Source organism: Ascidiella aspersa, chromosome 8 (genome assembly GCF_963924565.1).
Source record: "Ascidiella aspersa chromosome 8, kaAscAspe10.2, whole genome shotgun sequence".
NCBI lineage: Eukaryota > Metazoa > Chordata > Ascidiacea > Phlebobranchia > Ascidiidae > Ascidiella > Ascidiella aspersa.
In genome coordinates, this window is record NC_139454.1 from 9,313,463 (window position 1) to 9,334,598 (window position 21,136).

Below are 21,136 nucleotides of genomic sequence, written 5' to 3' on the forward strand. Positions count from 1 at the left end.
ACACAACATAAGGTATGGTAACAGATCGTTAAGGTACGTTGATGCTCATTTTGTTACAGGGTACGCAGTGTCTGCTGTATGGGGAGATCCTCACTACAGGTTGTTCGACAGAAGCGGCTGGTTTGATTTTATGGGAGTCTGCAGCTACTATCTCTCCAAGACCCCGCGACTGGATAGATTCGATCCAAGGTACGTTACATCTCTATTGAAGTTTAACAATACGCGATAAAATTGCGATAGAAACTACTGAAGTCATTTTGTACCGACCATAAATGTCGATTTATTCTTAGCCTGTATAAAAATGGCCACGTTTAACTTTCAAACAATTCACGACACTTTCATTTAATAGCAGCATGTAAAGCAAGTATTTATCAAATTCACTTGTCTTACAATTAATACAACATTTACATTAGCATTGTAAAGAATTGTGATCTGCCAATGTTGTAAATCTATAAGTGTTCGGTTTAGCTTTGATAGCTTTGATTGTCTTTAATGGCCTGGCCGAGCAGGGCGGGCAAGAAATCACACACCGCCCAAGTTAATCATATTTCCGTTTATTTAGGCGATTTAATTGGCTGAAATGGGTTCGCCCTTTCGCGCAATAAGTTTAGGACTTGTGGTAATATTTACAATGCCATCTATAAGGAAAGCATGTGATTCGTTTAGCCAGGAAATCAGACTTTTGTGTGTGATGTTCGTAAAGAGGGCAAAACTATACTCTACGTGTATGCACCTTACAGGTACGCTTGCTCTAGGGCTTTTGACCAACGCAATTTCCAATACACATCCTATGCTACAGTTCAACCTTGTTCAATTTAAATTCAATTAAAACGCGTTCTTAAAAGACATCCGTGCAGTCTATTTTGTCCAATTTAGATGGTTCGAGATTATTTCACAGAACGAGCATCGATACGGTAACACGATGGTGTCCTACCTGAAAGACATTACCATTAACCTTAAAGGCGGAGCGCTCGTGGTAAAGCTTGAAAAGGACGGTGTGGCGCGAGTAAGTTTACCGAAGATTTTTATACATCTGGAATAATTTCTTACGTGTTTTGAAGTGAAAATGTTTCGAGTATAAGTGGGTATTGTCTATAATCTTACAAGTAAACACGTTGCCTGGCTATCAAAAGCGGCTTTAGGCCATTCGGTTTTTAAATGACATAACAATCACTGGCCGTGTACCATACGGAGGTAGTTTGCATTTGACTGGTTTCTATATTACGGAAAGTAAACCTAAATAAAATTCACAAGCGTATCGCCACAATAACTAATGCGCACAAAACAATTTTAAGGGTTTTACACATTTTGACAAATCAAAAAGAAAACACATAAAATGTTCGAAAAACACTTGCAAAAAGTAGCCTGATTACATTCATGATGTAGGTTGTTGTTGGCCCCTTTTAATCAAATGCAGAAATATTCGATTTTCACTTACATTTAACCTTGGAAAGGCGAACTCACAGTGTGGCCTACGCGAAACACATCATTTAGCAGTTAGTCAGGTTCACCTAGGTTTCTAGGTTTCAATTCAGAAAATCCTGGTTAGATAAACGGGGAAGTGGTGCTAGGCTACACATCGGACGAGTTCTCAGTGCAACCTACGGGACATGCGTGGGTCATTATCTCCAAGTATGGACTTGAGGTTTTTTTCAACGGCTACGAAGCAAGGATTAACATTTCGACCGTCTACTGGAAAGAGGTAAAGTAATGTAGAATATGTTTCGTGGAAAACATTAACATGATCCAAATTTGCTAAGTATGCTAAAACACAATTTTTAGCGCTTTTTAACGCTTTTAAAATATTTGAGACGCAAAAAGACAGTTATTGTGTTAAAGTTTTTTTGATAGAGATTTATTTCATAAAAAGGAATTTTCAAACGATGCAGCAAATCCTAAATTTGGTCTCAAAAAGAGTTATAAGATATAGCTTAGGGTTTCTCAACCTTGGCCCCGTCGGTCACGGAGCGGTGATTGGGGGCCACGGGCATAACTCTCATAGCTAGGTCATGGTATTACAAAAGTTCTGTCCTTTATGTCGGGAATTGAAAACGATATAATTTAATAATATTATCGCGAAAAATTTGGATCAAATCCGCCTATCGTGTCGTGAAACAATTACTGTACTGCAGCGTCAAATGCAGCCATAAATGCGGCGTTAGCGTTTTTTCAGGCGACTAATTACTGGCCGATAACCTTCGCCTAATCATTAGGTGTCCGTCAAATGCTGTTGGGCGAGCAACTAACGTGTAATGCCAGAAACAGGTATTTCCTTAAAGGAAGTTAAGTTGCAAACCAAGAATTCCATTGTAAAACAAGAAGTAAAACAAGTGAAAACACGTTAAATACATTGGTAGGTATTTTTATGAGCAGGGGGGGGACAAGAGTTAAGATCCTATCAAAGGGGGCCACGAAGCACAAAAGGTTGAGAACCATTGATATAGACGGAATTATACAACCGCTGTTTTCTTTAATTTGCTTTCAGGTTCACGGTCTTTGTGGAAACTTTAACGGAAACAAGAGCGACGACCTTGAAATGTCCTCGGGCGAGCAAGCGAAATCCTTCCGCGAAATGGCAGAGAGTTACACGACTGGAAGTTGCTCAGCGGAGTCCACAAAGCTGTCCGTCTGTTCACCAAGTGATGAATTGAAATGGTATACTGTACTCTGTGTCTACTACTTTTGTAAAATTACATAAAATTGTTACATATTGGGTTAGGTTTACGTATAGACACACGTATATAGACAATTGGGTTTACGTCCCAGTCAGAAATTATCTTGGAGTTATCCCTGGGCCTTACTAGGCATGTTCGAATAAGCAGTGGCCTATCTTAGATAAATTAAGATAACTTATCTTAACGAAATTTAGTGTAAGATGTTGTGTAGCAGATGTTTTGATACATAAACGTTAGTTTTTTGTTGTAAATTAAAAAATTGCTAAGGTTTTTAAGAGCTGTTTCTATGATATTCTATGATAGCCCACGGGTAAATCGAAGATTAGCCTATGATATTTCTTGCATGGTTTTTAAGCTCAAATAATTCACTTTAAACAAAGTAGAAAAATTTTTAGCGACAAAAAAGTAGTTTTTTATTCTAAGTGGAAAAATTGCTGAGGTTTTTGTAAACTGTTTCTATGATATTCTATGATAACCCGCGGAAAAATCGAAGATAGGTCAATGGTATTTCCTGCATGTTTTTTAAGCCCACATCAATGACTTTTTAATATTACTTGTTCATCACGGGTTCCATTTTTTGAGCTTCCTAAGTTTTACCAAATTACGATGAGCTCAAGGGTGAGGATAAACTAGTTTTTTTTGAAAACATGTGATATAACCAATGTGTGTTTTATGGATCAAGCGTGAAAATGTCGTTGTACTAATAATACCAAACATATTGGATACCTAAACTGTTCTTAATGAGACTCCGGCAGGAAATCGATTTTTAAATAAAAATCGACCGAGCGAACGTAACATTTATTTATGTGTAAGCTGACTCTTGGCCACTACCAGGTGTAACATTTTTATTTATTTAAATGATTTATAATCTTAAAAAAAAATTCGTCGTTATGAAATTTAAAATTACCAGCAACACTTTTTAAAATCACCGTTAACAAATTTAAAATTGTTGGCGGGAAACGTTACGTCACAATGACAACCATTGTTGCGGGTTGTTCGACCTTTTTTTAAAAGTGAACTGTTTTCTTTTACCAAACGGATGCATTGAAGAAGCAGCGCAAGTTTTTAAGTTTTTGCGTATCATGAAAATGTTATGAAACTAAGTGCAGTTGTAGCTTGTGGACAACGAAATTTACTATGCAGCTAAGGAAGGTTGTAGGCTCGATGCTACATTGTCTTTGAACAGAAAAAATGATGAAGAAATGTAAAGTCCATCTCAAACCAAATCCCCATATGGTAAGTCAAAATGTCTGTTGTTGTTTTTTTTAATGTTAAAGTTGTATGTTAAAATGTTTAACTAGAAAATATCCCAATACCACTTAAAACTATATTGTTTCATCTTATGAGTTTTAGCTAAATTATGAGTTAATCCACTTGATTTTAAAGATTTTTTAACAGAAAAATACTAAGTATCTATAATGAAAGTTCATAAAAACTATTACTTTGCCTATAAAATGAAGAAATAATTCTTACAAGGACCTCGTTTTAAGTTATAATTGAAGCAGTTTACACAAGGACAATTATTTTACTTCTGTATAAAAATATACATTCCTTAGATATTTCATGTATTTATTTTCAGAAAGTGGAATACTCTTTATAATTGAAAGCCAGAAAAAAGTATGAAAGGTACAAAAAGGTATGGTTTATTTTTTTGTTACTGTGAGGATTATTCCAAGTTTTGTTATTTTATATCATTATATAAATATTTTGATTTAAATGATTGTCTCTACATACATAATATATTGTGTTAAATGTGTTTATTGAATTTTTTGGTTCAATATGACCTACTCTGGAAAGTATGGCATGTTTTGATGAGATCTCACAAGTGCACAAAATATTAAAATTCACCCCACTTATGAATCATAGGCAAATCGGGGTGCAGGTTAGGTCTACTAAAAAAATTGTGTGTACACTTGCCATACTTTCCTGTGTGCTATATTGTTAAATATGTGTTTTGTGTGATTATTTGGAGGGTACAACTACAAGCACATCATTTTTATATAAATTGTGGCCATTTAACTGTTTTTGTTTAGAACTTGAAGTGCACCACTTCAAAAAGTCATCTACAGACAAGCATTCCTGCAAGCACTATTTTGTTCAAAAGGCTACATCCACACAGGGATGCAGAGATTACACGAATGCTATCAAAGAACAAAAAGAAACTGCCAAGTTAAGGATTTTTTCTAAAATAAAGTGACTAACATAAATTTTAAATTATGATTACATATTTTATGAATTATTTTTATTAAGAAAAAGGCTTTATTTGGTTTGTTGCTTTTGTAAACATAGTTAGTTCAAACGTTTTACTAGCACATAATTTTAATACATATATGTATATATACATGTATACACATACATTAACACTAATTATGTTATTACAGATGTTCCATATCCTCACTCAACACTCAATATTGTGTTTGGAACCACCAAGAAACAATTACAAGTGGATATGAAAACCAAAACTCAGGCATAAATTTCATTAATATGTGTTTACTTATGAGTATACTGTCAACAGTTACATTTAGCCATTTATTGTTTACGAACCTCTTGGTTAAGCATTCCATCAACTGTCAAAACTCTGTGAAAGAATTGGCCATAACTTATGATCTAATTGTTTAGTATTTTGCTGTTTGTAACTCGTGTGATGTCAAAAGTTCTATCCATGTTTTTTTTATTACAGCAATGTTTAATTATTTTTTTCTATTTGTGTTTATATTTAATTATTCGTAAGTTATTCTTTTAAGCCGTTTTATTCAATTGTTTTTAACATTTTTTTAAATAACCGTTTGATATTTCTGTACGTGCTGTTATTGTGCATCTGTGCGGGGAAATTTAATGACAATAAATATTGATTGCTTGCTATTTTAAAATTGGTGTAAAGCAGGAATATATTTGGCCAGGCTAGTTTCACGCTTGAACCATATGTGGGATGCCATGTATGGGAAATCAAAGAAAATCTAACATGGGCCGATGTTACCTTTCCGGTCTCCCAGCTGGGATATATCTATGGGATTTCTGTCGTAATCTGGTAATGGGCCATACTAACCAGGGCTGGGGAGCTGGAGCCCGGAGCTAAGCATTTTTTCTGGAGCCAGAGCCGGAGCCATTGTTATTATTTTTGTGGAGCCGGAGCCGGAGCCATTTTTATTATTTTTGTGGAGCTGGAGCCGGAGCCATTTCTATTATTTTCTGTGGAGCCGGAGCCCTTTTTATTATTTTTGTGGACTGGGGCCATTTTTCAATTTGTGGTGCTAAAGCTAAGAAATTATATTTTTATCTCCAACGTTAGTTCGCCAAAAGCAATTATTAAAACTTTTTTAAATAGCCATTGAATAAGTGACTGGTGGCACTGGAGCTGGAGCCGGAGTTATTGGGTTTGTGTTTGATGGCTCCGGAGCCGGAGCCAAAGGATATGAGTTTTACTACTGCGGAGCCGGAGCCAAAAGATTTAGTTTTACGACTCCGGAGCTGGAGCCGGAGTCATTTAATAATTGCTTGATGGCTCCGGAGCTGGAGCCGGAGCTAATGCTATTTTACGGTGGCACCCCAGCCCTGATACTAACACCGATGATAGTTCGAGTAAGGCCCGCATTAAAATTTCTGACTGGGGTGTAGACAATTTGATTGCCGTTTAACGTGTCACTTCTGCGTGTCTTTACGCATCGTTGCGAATCGTTACGTCAAGTTTTATCCCGCTACATATCGTTGCCTAACTTTAAGTTTAGAGTTACTAGTAGTTTTCTGTCTTTCGTTACGTACATTTGGGTAACGTTGCGTAGAGTCAAGTAGGATTTCATACACCGTTACTTTAAATTGCGTTGCGATACGTGTCGTTGCATAGCGTTACTTAAAAAAAATTTTTTTTTTTATTTCCGTTCCCTTTCTTCCGTTCCGTTTTGTACCGTTACTTTCCGATCCTTCTATCTGTTCGCGTTTTGACCAATTTTACAAACTGTAAGATTTATTTTGAAAAAGTTTAACAACTGAAGGATATACTTAAAAAAAAAACTTTAATAAGTTTCGTTTAACTGTTTTTAACCACAAATAAATACATATACACAGCCAATCTCGACATCAAAAACCCGGTGCTCTTTGCAATGTGATAACATACTCTGTTGTTTCCATAGGAGTTCTGAAAGCTTCTGCGGCTCGCTTACCAAGCAAAATGGAACCTTCAGTGCTTGCCATGGCGTAATTGATGCCGATAAGTTCTTTAACAAGTGCTTGTTCGACGTTTGCGCAACGCAAGGCAATCGACAAGTATTTAAAGAGGTTAGATTTGATTTGATTTCAAATTTTTAAATGCTTACCACAAATTGTTCATTTAAACTTGACGTGTTTTAAATGTGGTTATTTGGTATAAAAACATTTAAATCGATCCGATTAATTTAAAATCACGTTTAACCTTTAAACCTTCGGCATTACCTTATGCAACAAAGGACACCAAACAACTGTCTACCTGAGTTTGTATCTAATGGTATTTCTTCCTAATTACTATGAGTTCAATATTTTATACATTTCCTAAATTTTTTCACTGGATCAACTCATTACATTAGAGGAGATCAATAGACATTTTTAAGCTGCTCTAATTATGTTGGCAAACATTTTTAATAAATATGCGTGTGTTTAAGATAGAAAGCGCGGCTCTGTCATGCTGATGTGTATGGTGTGAGCTTGGCAGTTAAAGCAGTAAGTTTAAGTAAGAAAAGAGGCCCTAGGTCTCCGATTGGTTGGCCAGCCCTCAAACAAATTCTATTCCCTTAATTGCGTACATCAAGGCACTTGAAGCCTACGCCGGAGAATGTCAGAAAAACGGAATAGCATTGTGCAACTGGCAGCGACTCCTAAACATGGACAACCTCACTTGTCCAGAACACAGTCACTATGAGGGTTGCGCATCGCCTTGCACTGACACCTGTCAATCACCTTACGCGACCAGCAAGTAAGGGATTTTTTCTTGGAACTGCATCGATAATAATCAAAGAGAGATTCGACACGGCCAATGGTTTTGATTCTATGTTGAATTGTCCTGTAGGTTTTATATAAACTATCACCGGAGGTTTTGTATTTGGGATTAACGAATTCACCCGGAAATTCAAGCTTTAGAAAATACGTTAAGTGAAGTTTACAGTTATTTTAAGTACCTATTTAAAATCGAATTTCCTGGTATATTGTTGAACGTCAACTAGTTAATTGTACAAGCTATGTAGCCAACCGGTAAAACTACTCAGTAAACTCACCCAGGGCTAAAATTGGTTAAAATGCTGGGGTAAGCAACTACTTCCTCTATTAGCACCTTACAAGTTCCAAAAAAGATTTTTAATTCTAAATATAGGTATTTTTTCATAATTCAAAAACAAAAATACCAAACGTGCTCTAACAAATGTGTTTATGACGTCACAGCTGTGTGATCTCTGGCCACGCGGCGGCGTGCGTGTGCGACCCCGGCTACATACGGAACGGCGACGTGTGCGTAAGACGTACGCAGTGCGGTTGCATCATCGACGGATCTTACGTAACCAAAAGTAAAAAAATAATTAATACCAATGTTATGCTAGTACACCGAAAGCCATTGCAGACTCACCGAATCTGTCGATTAATGATGCAAGCAGAGCATTAGTACAAGCAACTTCATATTGAAAGGGATTCACAGTACCATATCATTTATTTAATGAAACATATGTACTGTGTGTGGAATGTTATGCTATGTACATTTTTTATGTGTTTGAACCAGTGGTTCATAACTTGTGCTACACGAACCGGGATTTTCAAGTCTCGAATTTTGGAACATAATATTTTAAGAGAAAAAAATGGAATATCGTATCTGTCATTATTGTCTCTTTAAAAAATCGCATTTACTGTTTTCTTAAATCGTTCTGCCTTTTTAGGAAAGTTTTTTGTTAATTAACTTGCTTGTTTTTCTGATTCAAGAAGAAAAATACGCATAAGTACAACTGGATTGTAACCGAGAGCCTAACACACATAGTTTAAAAATTGACCAACAAAATGTCGAAAATTTATCAGAAAAAAGTACACTGCATAGAGACTGCGTTACGACCTATGCATGTGACCGTAAAGGTTGGTTCGCACAAGGCGTGTTTTGTGCATGTTGTTAGCGTCAGGTGTCCTGCGCTGGCGTCACTTAATTTACATATAGCACGGTACAAGCATTAACATTAAACTGGGGTCCCTGAGTCCTAACCGAAAACGACAACTCGCTGCAAACGAAAATGTTTTTTTGTATTTTGGGTGCTGATGTTTTTCTTTCTCATTTGAACCAACCTTTAGTCGCCTTCTTTCATACAGAATTGTTGTTTTGTGTTTGCAGGTGGCCACGTGTATGTGCGCAGTTCGAACCAGGACTGTACTTGCCTAGGCGTTGGCAGAGTTGACTGCTCTTGTTCTAAACAGCCTTTTGGAGGGGCTTGCTTCGGTAAGTTTTAAGTATTATTCCAAGCTTGATATAAATCAAACAACTGACGACGTCAAAGTTACCATGAGCTTAGGATCACAAAGTTTGCGAATAATAATTAGATTCTTCTTCTAAAGATTTGCCAGTGACGGCAAATTTTAACCGTTCAACTTTGCGTTTTATCTTATGAGGTTAAAATTATTTTAACTTGCGCTTAATTTATGCTATTTTATGTGATATTTCACACGTATTTCGGTAAACGTTGTCGACATACCGGTTCTAACATTTTATTGAATACAATATTGGATACGGCATTATCAGTAGTAACAGTCACGTAAAACCAAAGTAAAAAGCTGAAATATATTTGGTAGCGTATCTAAAGTACAACCAACCAGATTTTTTACGTTATAGGAGCTGTAACCGCCCTGGAGTAATATGAGCGTCACCTACTGATACTATAGTGCTTTGCTTGAATTTTTCCACCTCGTTTTAAAAGACTTAAGGTGCTGCTTATGATTAAGGCTGGAGCTCTTGGGGGCAATGGGGAAGCTGCAACGCGAGATGCGGGGAGTTGGGAGCAATGATGAGGACCCGGATGTGCCCGGAAGGAAAGTGTCCGATCTCGAATAAGCAGGAAAGAGTCTGCAACGGGATGCGGTGTCCTACATCTAGAGGAGGTTGTTAACTGAACCATTTACCTAATAACAGTTACTTAACTTATAGCATTACGTATAGTTTCGGGTGCATTGCAAACTTTCCAAAAGTATTAATCTGCCTGTCTACAAGAAACCGCAATTAGATTTTAACCCCGCCATTGGATTTTAACTGGTGAGTCGGTTTCCACAACCTAACTTCTAGTTTTCTTGCATGGACTTTTAAACACCAAACTTGTCATTCGTGTTATACTAAAACAAACTCAACAAAGTTTTACACAACTTTGTGAGGCATTTTATACCATATATAGACACTAAACATCCACTTAACTATAACACACCATACAATCCGATACTTTACACAATATTTCGTTACGACTTCACAATATTAAAGGTAATGGAATTTATACACAATACCTCGATTTAAATTGTACTATGCAGAAGCGACGCAACTTCATAGTCAACATAACGACACGGTGTTCTTCCTACGATTTCATACTAAAGTCAGTAGAATTATATATACAGTTTGTCTTTACGTCCGTATACTTGAGAAGCACTTAACTTTATAGTGTATATGTGCCATTACATTAATCTCACAATATCGTACAGTGCTAAGCTTTTGGGGACCTTGGTTGTCATGTTCAGCCACTTGCGAGTCGGCCGGAATCCAGGTCAGACTGAGGATTTGCATTGGGGCATCCTGTCAAGGCCTGCTCGTCGATTCAAAGGTTTGCATCGGAGAAAGTTGCTCAATAGGTGAGCTAAGTTCAATCACGACTAGATCTTTACTGGTCTGTAACCGTTGTATCTGTTAAATCTGCTTTCGATAGGGCTTCCACTGTTTGTGTGCAAAATTACAGCTTAAGAATGCTCTACTTATGAACTATTAAATTAATCATCCCGTCCTGCAGTTTTTAATTTAGTTTGGAAATGTTTTTTAAAAGTACACCTAAAGAAGGAGTGATAAAAATTACCATTTAACAATAAAATATTAGGCCGAAATTGGAGTTACTCTATTAATTGTTTGTATGCTGTAAAACTTAAAGTTTCTTTTAATATTTCTTCGTTATAAATGATCTTGCCAAGTTTTTATTTTCTATTACAGGAATAAAAAATGCCGTTTCGCCGAAATATGTTTTGCTTTTATTCAAAGTATGATTCTGTACCTTTCTCGAGATATTTTTTATACTTATCGTTAAGTTTACTTGTTCATTAGGGCAGTATGCATAAAAAAGATGGACGCAGTCAAAGTAAGGGGACAAGAACACTGAATTAAAGACGATAAAATGTAAATTTGTCAACAGTACCACGTAAATTTAAGTTATTTTCAGTTTAATAGGAAAATACGGCTGTTATTACGAATAGGTTATTAAGCACACAAGTCAAAAATACGGTTTTTCCAATGAAATGTATATCAATGTTTTCCAAGATTAGTAATCTAACAAAAAAATATATAAGACTTGAAGTAAACCGCGGTATGACATCTTCTGTTTTCTGCCTACTCACGCTGACATTTACCACACCTGTTGTTTTTGCAGAATGGTCTGAATGGGGCACCTGGGGAAAATGTTTGGGCAAGTGCGACGAGGTGGGGGCAAGGGTACGTATTAGGGACTGTCCCGGGGGCGGATGTTCTAAGGAAGCAACGGAAGATCGACAACGGTGTTTTGGGCCACCTTGCCCAGGTATTCCTTTTCATTTGTCAGATTTTCGACAAATTCAAGACTAATTAAACAGAAAATGTGGTGTGCACACTAATCATGTTTGTAACTAAAAGTAGAAAGTTTTTTTTAATTTGTCTATCATATTTTACTTTAATTTGTCTACCATATTTTATACCTCCTCATATTTCAAATTTTAAGAAAATTAGTCTTATGAGATTTCTTTTTAATTTTGTGTAAAAATATTTTTATGTATGAACAGTAACTTTTAATGCTGTCTAAATTTAAGTTTGTTAATAAGACGTTAAAAATCGCTGTTAAATTTTGATTTTTTGTTAACAGGAGCACTCAATCGTTTTTAGTCTAAATGAAAACATAACAAATCCACAATCTGAACATGTTTTTTTTATTTGTTTGGGGCAACAATGACCTTTGGATTGGTAGTAGCATTTACATCCGCAAACATATTAGACTTCGATGATCTTAAACTTTCCAGTTTGGTCTCAATGGACACGTTGGCTTGGTTGCTCGGCATCTTGCAACGGTCAAGGCGTTGAAAACCGTGAGCGGAAGTGCAAACGTGGTCCATGTCAGGGACCAACAAAAGAAGAAAGACCATGCTTTGGACCGTTTTGCGAGTCTGGTAAAATATATTTTTGGTTAGAAATATGATATATAAGGAGTTAAATAAATCAGCTCAAATTGACCATTGTTTCCAATTAAGTATTTTTTCAAAGTGGGCAAAATCTCGACAAAATAACAACATAAAACTTCTTAAAATATAAATTTACTTACCATGTTGTTGTATAGCCTAAATCGTAAAGGATAAAAAAGAACAAAAAAGTACGCCAACCAACCCCGTTGTGAAATCTTCTACTATAAACGTGGAAGAAAATCAAAACGGACACTCCATAACTTAAAAATTATCGAAACCACACAGACCAAAAATTTTGCAGTCAGAAAAAGATGCACGTTTTTTGTTAGGTTGGAGCGACTGGGCTCCATGGTCACTCTGTTCTGCGTCGGTTTGCGAGCAAAAAGGGATAAAGAACCGTTCCAGAGACTGTCTTGGTAACTTTATTTGTGCTGGACTTTCAAATGAAACGAAGCCCTGTGTTGGCCCTCCATGTCCACCAGGTTTGTTATTTTTTGGTAAAGATAATTTACTTATGTAAGCATCGACGACCGTCGGCGGGGCTAACCGAAATTAGATAAAATACGAAAAACCAATACGAAATTTTGTGCAAGCAAGGCCAGGCTAAAAGATATAGTCTGTGGTGAGGTTCAAACTCACGACCTTGGACATACCGATATGGTTTTGCTGGCCCTAAATTAGATTATTGTAATCATAATTTCGGTTATGGGTATCTCCTCGGAAGGCTTATGGTGGATTACCATATGTGTGTCGTTATGGTTGATCAGTATGACTTCTGGTGAGCTAGATCGCAGTTGTACACACATTTCTATGAATGTTTCAGTCACTTATATGTTGTCAGAACTAGATGTTTTCAAACTTTGTTGTGTTATAATTGTTCAACTGTGAGTGGTTCTAGTTATATTACAGTAGCTTTTAACCACTGATGTGTAAATATAAACCAATATCACAACAAAGGTTTAAAAACATCTAGTTCTGACTACATATAAGTGATGTGTAAATATAAACCAATATCACAACAAAGTAGTACTGATAAATAACGTTTACACAATATCTTTATTGAAAAAACGCATATACAAAGGTTGTAAATACAATTGCTCTTTTCTTGTGCTTTAGTGTGGCGTGATTGGACGCCGTGGTCCGCATGTTCTGGAAACTGTGAAAGTCTGCTGGGGACACGAGAAAGAAGCAGGTCGTGCATCAGTGGTTCCTGTCGCGTTCACGGGACACAAACTGTGAGAGAATCGTGTCAAGCGATCTGCGTATCAAGTAAGAAACGAAACGAACTGATAGGAATTGAAACGAACTTAGAAAAACTACGATCTGAAACAGATGAATTGAAAGGAATCGAAACGAACTAAGTCGAATCGAAACAAACGACTTAAATGAATCAAAACTAACAGAAACTAACTTAAACGAACTGAAACCAACTGAAGCAAATTATAACAAATGAGAAAACCTGAAAAATTAACTAAAAGAAATCAAACAAATTTAATTGAGGAAAAACAATGAACTGTAATGAATTGGTGACAAAAATGCACAAAATTATCGCTAGGCCGACTGTTTTTGACTAAGTAACGAATTCGAACATATTGAAAAGCAACGAATTTGTTTAGCTTGAGTAAAATATGTTAAAACCAACTAAAATAAGTTGAAATGCAAGTAAACCTTTGCTGAGCCTAGTGTCCACTTTTGCTACCGTTCTACAATTGAAATGCGCGTCGCTAATGACTTCAAAGAAATTATATCACAGTTATACACGTGTACATGTGTTGATTGTAACAAATGCAATTTTTTTGTTAAGTTTGGAGTGATTGGACCACTTGGAGTGTCTGTTCGGGCAAGTGCGAATACTCCGGAACACAACACAGGGCAAGACAATGCCTCCAGGGTTTGTGTATTGGCCCCAAAACAGACAGACGTGCTTGTGTCGGATCCTATTGTCCAAGAGGTAAACACTTGAGTTGCAAACTTCGGAACATAAAACTAACGTCAAGTTCATGTCGTAATTGTCGAACGTTGTTGCACTTATATAGGTGTATAGTAAGTTACATAATAACCTTGTTTTATAGCGTTGGTAGATATCGTTGATCAAACATCTCTGCTGCCTACAAATGCAACATCACTAGTCTCCACATCTACAACAACTTTCCCAAACACTAATACCGAAACTAACAAATCAGGTAGAATATTCTGTTTAAAACATCACGTTTCTAAAATGTCAACCTGATGGTCTCCTCTAATGGACAAATTACATTTTAGAATAAATATTTAAAGTAAAGCATTTAAAATATATCGTTTGGAGGCCCTTGAAGAGTCGAAGCCGTGTGAAAACAAGATTATTTGGTACTTACCTGGTTCAAATTATGTTAATGTTAGGTACTGAGATATGTTGTTTACATTGCGAAATCTAAATATAAAAGCATCGTTTATTTAAAAGCCATAACAAGGTATACTTTTATCGGTTAAACCAATGAGCAATATATATTTTTTTTAATTTTAAGTTAAATTAAATCGAAAAAAAATTGACCACAAGAATTGTTTTCCTTTTATATTTGGTTTAACGCCACATACATTTTTGTAAATTTGCGGGTTCAGAAAAACGTTAAACATACCCGGGTGCACTTTTCAGGATGGAGCCAATGGTCAACCTGGACTGTCTGTCCTCCTGGCTGTTGCCCACACGAAAATATTTTAAAAAGAGATCGGAAACGTAGCACCGCCAGTGTACAAGATCCTTACACCATTGAAACCGAAGTCTTGTGGTCGTGCGATTCAAGGGAAAACAGCAATGAACCATAATTAACAATTTAACCGTCTTTGTGATTTATTTACTCGGAGGTCTTTGTGATTTATTTACCTGCTAATTACTAATTTCTAACATTTCCCAAGGTCCTCGATGAGGCTTCTTCGCCAGTGTATTTAAAAAAATATTCTGTCACTATTAAGTGCAAACCATTCAGCGGTGCTGTTACTATTACTGTTAGTTATTTTGTGAGGTTATTCAACAGGTTTCAAAATAAGGTTTGTCAATAAAATGTTGTATTCAAAGACAAAACAAAAACAGACAAATTGTTTTAAAAATTAGTGATTTAAAGGCAAATCCTGTTACATACAACATGACATCAAAAAGGGTGTTACACCCCCGACTGATTAAATTATATGTGCTGTCATCTAGCGGCAAATTTAGGTCTCAATAAGGTCCGTTGAACCGTCCAACAGGTGTCGCACCTTGTAGCTATCGGCTTAACTTTACCACTGGTGCACAGCAAAATGACTTTATCTGATAGGCGTTTAGGATGTTCATAAAATTTAAAAAATATTATGTTGACATACCAACAGCGCAATCTTAAAATGAGCATAATTTGTAAACCGTATTTTATTACTTTTTTAGCGTTACTTTCTACGTATAATACTGATAGAGCGCCGACTTTTTTGTTACGAATTAACTTACACATGTTAACTTGCGAATAACAAGGTGTTTTAACACTAGGCTGTAAAGTTTTTAAAAGCAGCGTTTGGTTATTATTTCTTTAAATGGTGTTTTTGTGTTGAATAAACTGAAGCACAGTGTTCTTTTTGTCATTTGAAAGGATAACTTAGGTCAAAATCAAGTCTTTAGGACAAAAAAACAAGATAAGCCTCAGTCTAAGTCATCAATTAACAATTACCAAGGTCAAGTCGAAGTCAAATCATAAGGTCAAGTTAAATTCAATTCATTGACATAAAAATAGAACGTTAACTATTTAAATTGGTGAAATTACCAGATGCTAAGTAATAATAACTAAAATAAAAAACGCAACATATAGCGTGCAACAATTGAGATAAATAACCCACGTTTACAAAAAAATATTTAATGAAAACACTTAATTTTAACCCAAGTGGTCTGAAGCAATGACGTCATTGGTCCAACAGACTTGGGTCAAGTCATCTAAAAACAATGAAGAACACATTGATTTAGGTCATTACAAGACTGTTAGAAACGAATTTTATTAAACCGTCATAAACAAGCACGCTGTATGTTTACCATTTACAACTTTGAAATAACTCAGCAGATTTGAAGCACAAACGTAGAGTTCTTCGACATGCGGCAAACACCTATTCTACACAGGACACTGAAAATGCAAAAGCCAATTAGCTACTTTGCGCATAGTAGGCTATGTTGGAAATGCGGAAGCAGCTCAGAACTAGTTTTACAAATAAAAAAATTAGATCGTTTATAGGTTTAGTTTGAAGTTCATTGAGCCTATGGTATAAAATGATAGCTAAGTAGGAATTGTTTTTGTGTTATAGGATCAGGACAAAGTCATAACTATTCCTTGCAACCAACAATATCCGATGCTATGTGAACGCTGCGGACGTATAGCGGTTTAGTCAAATAATACCCAGACTATTCAGTTTTGGTGACTAAGGCGCCGATGTTTTGGTTCATATTCGTCAACCATAACCAAAACGATGCAAACGAAACGTTTTAACATTAAACAAACAAAAAAGTTGAATACGATGATATTAAACTTATTACATGCAGTTATGAAAATAGATTATGTTTTCATGTATCCTATCGAATTTAAAGCTAAATAACAAAGATGCTAGTAGTTTAAAGAGGAATACACGGAAATTAGTAACTGACACTTTACCCAGATCAAACAGTTGAAATTATCACTGGTTGAATTGTTCGTTGTTTGCTTTTCTCATTGAAACCAATTCAAATCAATGGACGAATACGCAGAATCAGAAAAACGAAGACTGTTGATCCAGTTCTTTGCTTTTATTTTTGGTGCAGCAGCTACTACAGGATCGAATATCGGTTTGATGTCTTTCCAGTCAAATATTCATATTGAAAGCGGTGTTGGTAAGCAAACGTACCAATGTTTCCACAACCTCTATTCTTAAAATAGCTTTCAATATACGGCAGCTATATTTGAGTGATTATTTGAAAGTGTATCAAAATGTAACGATGTTAAAATATATTTTGTTAAACCTGTTTTAAATAACATTTTTGTAGCTAGCAACATCTGAAAATAGTTAGTTAAATACCCTTGAAGATTTTGTTCAAGGTTTGCTGTGTACAGACACAATATTGAAAAGTGTTTAACAATCTCGTAAAATAACAAATTTTATCCAAAAAATCTTGAGTAAATGCACGAATAATGTAGAACTATATATATTTTGTAAGACACAATTGGATTTTATCGCAGGTATTTCAGCGTCTGCGACTGTTTACGCTATGAGCAGTTTGTTCCCAATCGTTGGAACTCCAGTTGTAATTCAAGAGTTTGGACCTAAAAGTGCCATCGCAGCTTGTCACTTTGATTTCATTGCGTACTCCGTCGCCAACTTGTATCCAAGTTTGTGATTGTTATTTTAAAGTTTTTTAACACGGTTGTTTTGTTTTTTTATCGCTACTCTTGTAAAACGTTTTTGGTTTACTAATCAAGCTAGTGAATAATGCCTTTCGGCATTATTTACAATTTTCTACTAATTTCTGTTTGCAGCAATTTACACAATGATACCAGCAGCTTTGTTGCTTGGTGTTGGTAAAGCGTTTATGTGGCCTATCTTACTATTCTTTAGCGTTCACTTCGCAAGATGTTACTCCCGATTGCAAAACAAACTTCTAGATTTCCACCGGGCGAAATTCCTGGGTTGTCAGTGGTTTGCATACAAACTGACCGCGGTAAACTTATTTTTATAGGACTATCTAAAAGTTAAACATGTTATAAGACATACAAATATAACTTATTAAGCGTTGAGTAAGATTACAATTATGTACTGTATATACTGTATATATGTTTTTTGTGAGTCTGACTAAATATAATTGAAGAGAAATATTGATTATTTTCAGATAAGTTAATCAGTTATTTCGAGTTAAAGTTACCATTTTTAGCAGCTCGATTTTGCTATTATAAAGTTTTTTAGTTGGTAAAACTTTTTAGCGGTGTTTTTTGGGAAAAACATGGCGTTTTTACGGGCTCAACTCCACTCGGTCGCAGCATTTACTGCGCGTCTGCGGGATTAATGACTGCCAGGATTCGAACCTTACCGCCCTGAACATCAACCAGTACGCCACCTGACCAGCGCAGCACGTACTTGGAGTCAGTGTGGCTTTGACGCTAGGTGGCGCCATTGATCATGGCTTGATTTTGAAGAAATTGGATCTAAGTCTGGAAGAGGAAAATTGTCCAAGAAAACGTAAGATTCAGCTATAAGCATTAAAGCTGGCCCTAATTCGTTATAATAAAAGCACGTCCAAAATAACGCAATGGATTATTATCGAACAAAATTCTAAATTTGTTTTAGGTATTAACAACAAAACTAGTTATTTCTGACAAAAATAGTAACTAAACAAAATAAAAATGGCTTCTTTGTGAGTTATTTTGTCGATTTTATGAGTTATTTTGTCGATAAACCTTGATTTTAGTATATTTTACCAAACAAATCATATTTGTATAGCAGGGGTCGGCAAACTTTTTGTACTACTGGGCCAAATCTACACACTTCCGGTAACGTGCGGGCCGCATAAATTTAAGCCTATAAACAATCGCCACATTATCCTTAAAATCATGGCGCACCCGCAACTCCTATTACTGTGTTTATTGCACAATGAGACGTGTTTGTTGCCGTTTCATATTTATTATTAAACACGTATTAAAACGCAATGCAATGTTTTTATTTACTTATCAATGTGAAGGATGATGTTGTTTCTGTGTCATGGCCAAAGTGTTTAAATCAACTGGCAACTTTGTTGATGATATTTGCAAGACGTCATTCAAATGACGATCTGACAGGCGAGTGCGAAGTTTATTCTTTGCGTAATTCATTTTTGAAAAAAGCTTTTCACAGCAATATGTGCTTCCAAACATGCACATTACACGTTTTGCATTGTCATACAGATGAGGATATGGTGGATTTCTGGACATATTTTTTATAAAAGTTGGCAATTGGAACTGAATCGTATTTGGCCTTCAATATATTGGATGATTGAAGTTCAATCATTTCCATTTGCATCTCATGTGGCACAGTATGGACATCCACTGAAAACGGAATGGCAAATAAATAGAATCTGTGGAGCATAATTGATGGAGGTTGTAGTAAGACGTAATAAGAATATCAAAGCCCATACAGAAGTAGGTATCATTTTGGACGTTTCGAATAACTCTTTATTCATTTTCAACATCAAATAGAATCTGTTTTTTTGATTTTTCAAATCGCAAAATCGAGATTCAAAGTTAGTTTTAGTGGAAACGATAAGTGATATGTACTTATCAAGGTTAGAAGGTTTACAAAGGCCAAAATTGGGAAAATGAGCAAAGTTGGAATTGATTAGTTAAGTTTCCCAAAGACGTAGCTTGTTTACGAAGGCAGTAATATGATCATACATTTGATTAATCAATTGCTCCTTTCCGTGTAGTTGTAAGTTTAGCTTGTTCATATGATAAGTGAAATCAGTAAGAAAGGTTAAATCTGTTAACCTCAGGGATCACTAACTTCATCAATGCCGAAACATGCATTGTTTTGATTCAAGAAAGTCACTATTTTGTTTCGCAAAACCGTTGTAACATAGCACTGCGACTTAGCCATCTAACCTCGCAAAAATACACCAGATCTTGATGCACAGCATTCATCTCTTCAAGCAAACTTTTGAATTGGCGGTGTTAAGGCCTCTTGTCAAAACAAAGTTGATTATTTTAACAACAGTAGACATTGTCATATCCAAATGTGTCACTTTTGATGCCAAAACTTCCTGATGAATTATGCATTGTAGTTTTATAATTGTGTTGGAAAACCCAGCCGAAGCTATATGATTTTGTAAAACAGCAATTGCACCTTTGCGATAGCCAACCATAGCTGGGGCACCATCGGTTGAAGCAGAAACAAATTTTGATAGATCAAGATGCATTCTACTGGTACATTCTAATATTGCTTGAGCTATGTCTTATCCTCGTGTAGTACCTTTCATTGGAATCAATTCAACAAACTCCTCAATTACCTCAAAATCATCTGTGATACCTCGAATAAAAATGGTTAGTTGCGCAGTATCGCACGCATCCGTACTTTCATCAAGTGCGAGGGAGAAATAACCGAAATCAGTACTTTTGTTTTTAAGTTGTAATTCAAGATTTTCAGAGATATCTTCCACCTTGCGAGTAACTGTTCTGGCAGATAACGGAATACTGTCAAACAGGAGTTTCTTATCAGAACAAACTTCGTTAACAATGGCTAATGTGCATTCTTTAATGAACTCAGCATCAGTAAATGGTTTCATTCGTTTAGCAATCAGTGAACTAACAACCAATGCTGCCTTTGTAACTGATTCGCTTTCTTGTTGTTTTTTCTTAAAAAAATTAGTTTGGTGTTCAAAAAAACTTTTTAAATTCTTTATCTTCAACTTTCTCCCTTCTCCAACATATTAGTCGTATTAGGTATGACACGTTTGGTAATGACGTTTAACATTACATTCCTTCATAACTGCCATACTGGTCTGACATATCAAGCAAACAGGTTTCGAACAATGCTCAACAAAAAAGTATTCTTCCGTCCAATCACTCTGGAATTTTCTACCCTCATCGTTAACTTTTCTACGTTTTCCAGCCATTCTCATGTCAATATTTAAAAAAATAAAATATTATGCTGAACAAAGATGATTTAGTCAAGTACTGAGTTAAAGCTAATATTAAGTAACTGAATATTCACTTCACATTCATTTTACCACCAAACGCCTGCAGTTACAACATGTGCTCATCCCAACTGACTACTATGGAAAATTACTACATAAATCAGTCTTGCTTCTGTTACGTCATAACTACACCTAATCAATGAGTGCTTTCGCTTGCTTCATCCCTCGACAGTGGGCTACATAATTTTAAATGATGTCAGACAATAATTCTGAGAGATTTTGTAGCGTACATGGAAGTTACCGAGTAACGTCGGGACACATATTCAAGGGTTTTTGTTATGATATAAAATAAATCCATGCGTAGATAATGATGAAGCTTTATGCACTAAAAGTAAGATCGTTCGAGGGCCGCAAAAAGTTTGCCCGCGGGCCGCAGTTTGCCGATCCTTGCTGTAGAGCAACT

General features: G+C 35.8%; 1 protein-coding gene across 1 annotated transcript in view; it reads left to right on the forward strand.

Moving 5' to 3' along the window:
• Positions 1 to 15,069, forward strand: part of LOC146135975 (uncharacterized) — an 81,032-nt gene extending 65,963 nt beyond the window's left edge. The window contains exons 69-85 of the mRNA XM_083396114.1: positions 60 to 189; positions 877 to 1,006; positions 1,550 to 1,702; positions 2,486 to 2,655; positions 6,803 to 6,947; positions 7,454 to 7,617; positions 8,079 to 8,200; positions 9,004 to 9,108; positions 9,609 to 9,764; positions 10,350 to 10,496; positions 11,279 to 11,425; positions 11,898 to 12,044; positions 12,386 to 12,538; positions 13,173 to 13,325; positions 13,861 to 14,007; positions 14,129 to 14,239; positions 14,689 to 15,069. Coding sequence (XP_083252240.1) covers positions 60 to 189; positions 877 to 1,006; positions 1,550 to 1,702; positions 2,486 to 2,655; positions 6,803 to 6,947; positions 7,454 to 7,617; positions 8,079 to 8,200; positions 9,004 to 9,108; positions 9,609 to 9,764; positions 10,350 to 10,496; positions 11,279 to 11,425; positions 11,898 to 12,044; positions 12,386 to 12,538; positions 13,173 to 13,325; positions 13,861 to 14,007; positions 14,129 to 14,239; positions 14,689 to 14,858 — 2,450 coding nt within the window. The 3' untranslated portion in view covers positions 14,859 to 15,069. The remainder of the gene's footprint in view (positions 1 to 59; positions 190 to 876; positions 1,007 to 1,549; positions 1,703 to 2,485; positions 2,656 to 6,802; positions 6,948 to 7,453; positions 7,618 to 8,078; positions 8,201 to 9,003; positions 9,109 to 9,608; positions 9,765 to 10,349; positions 10,497 to 11,278; positions 11,426 to 11,897; positions 12,045 to 12,385; positions 12,539 to 13,172; positions 13,326 to 13,860; positions 14,008 to 14,128; positions 14,240 to 14,688) is intronic.
• Positions 15,070 to 21,136: the final 6,067 nt, after the last annotated feature.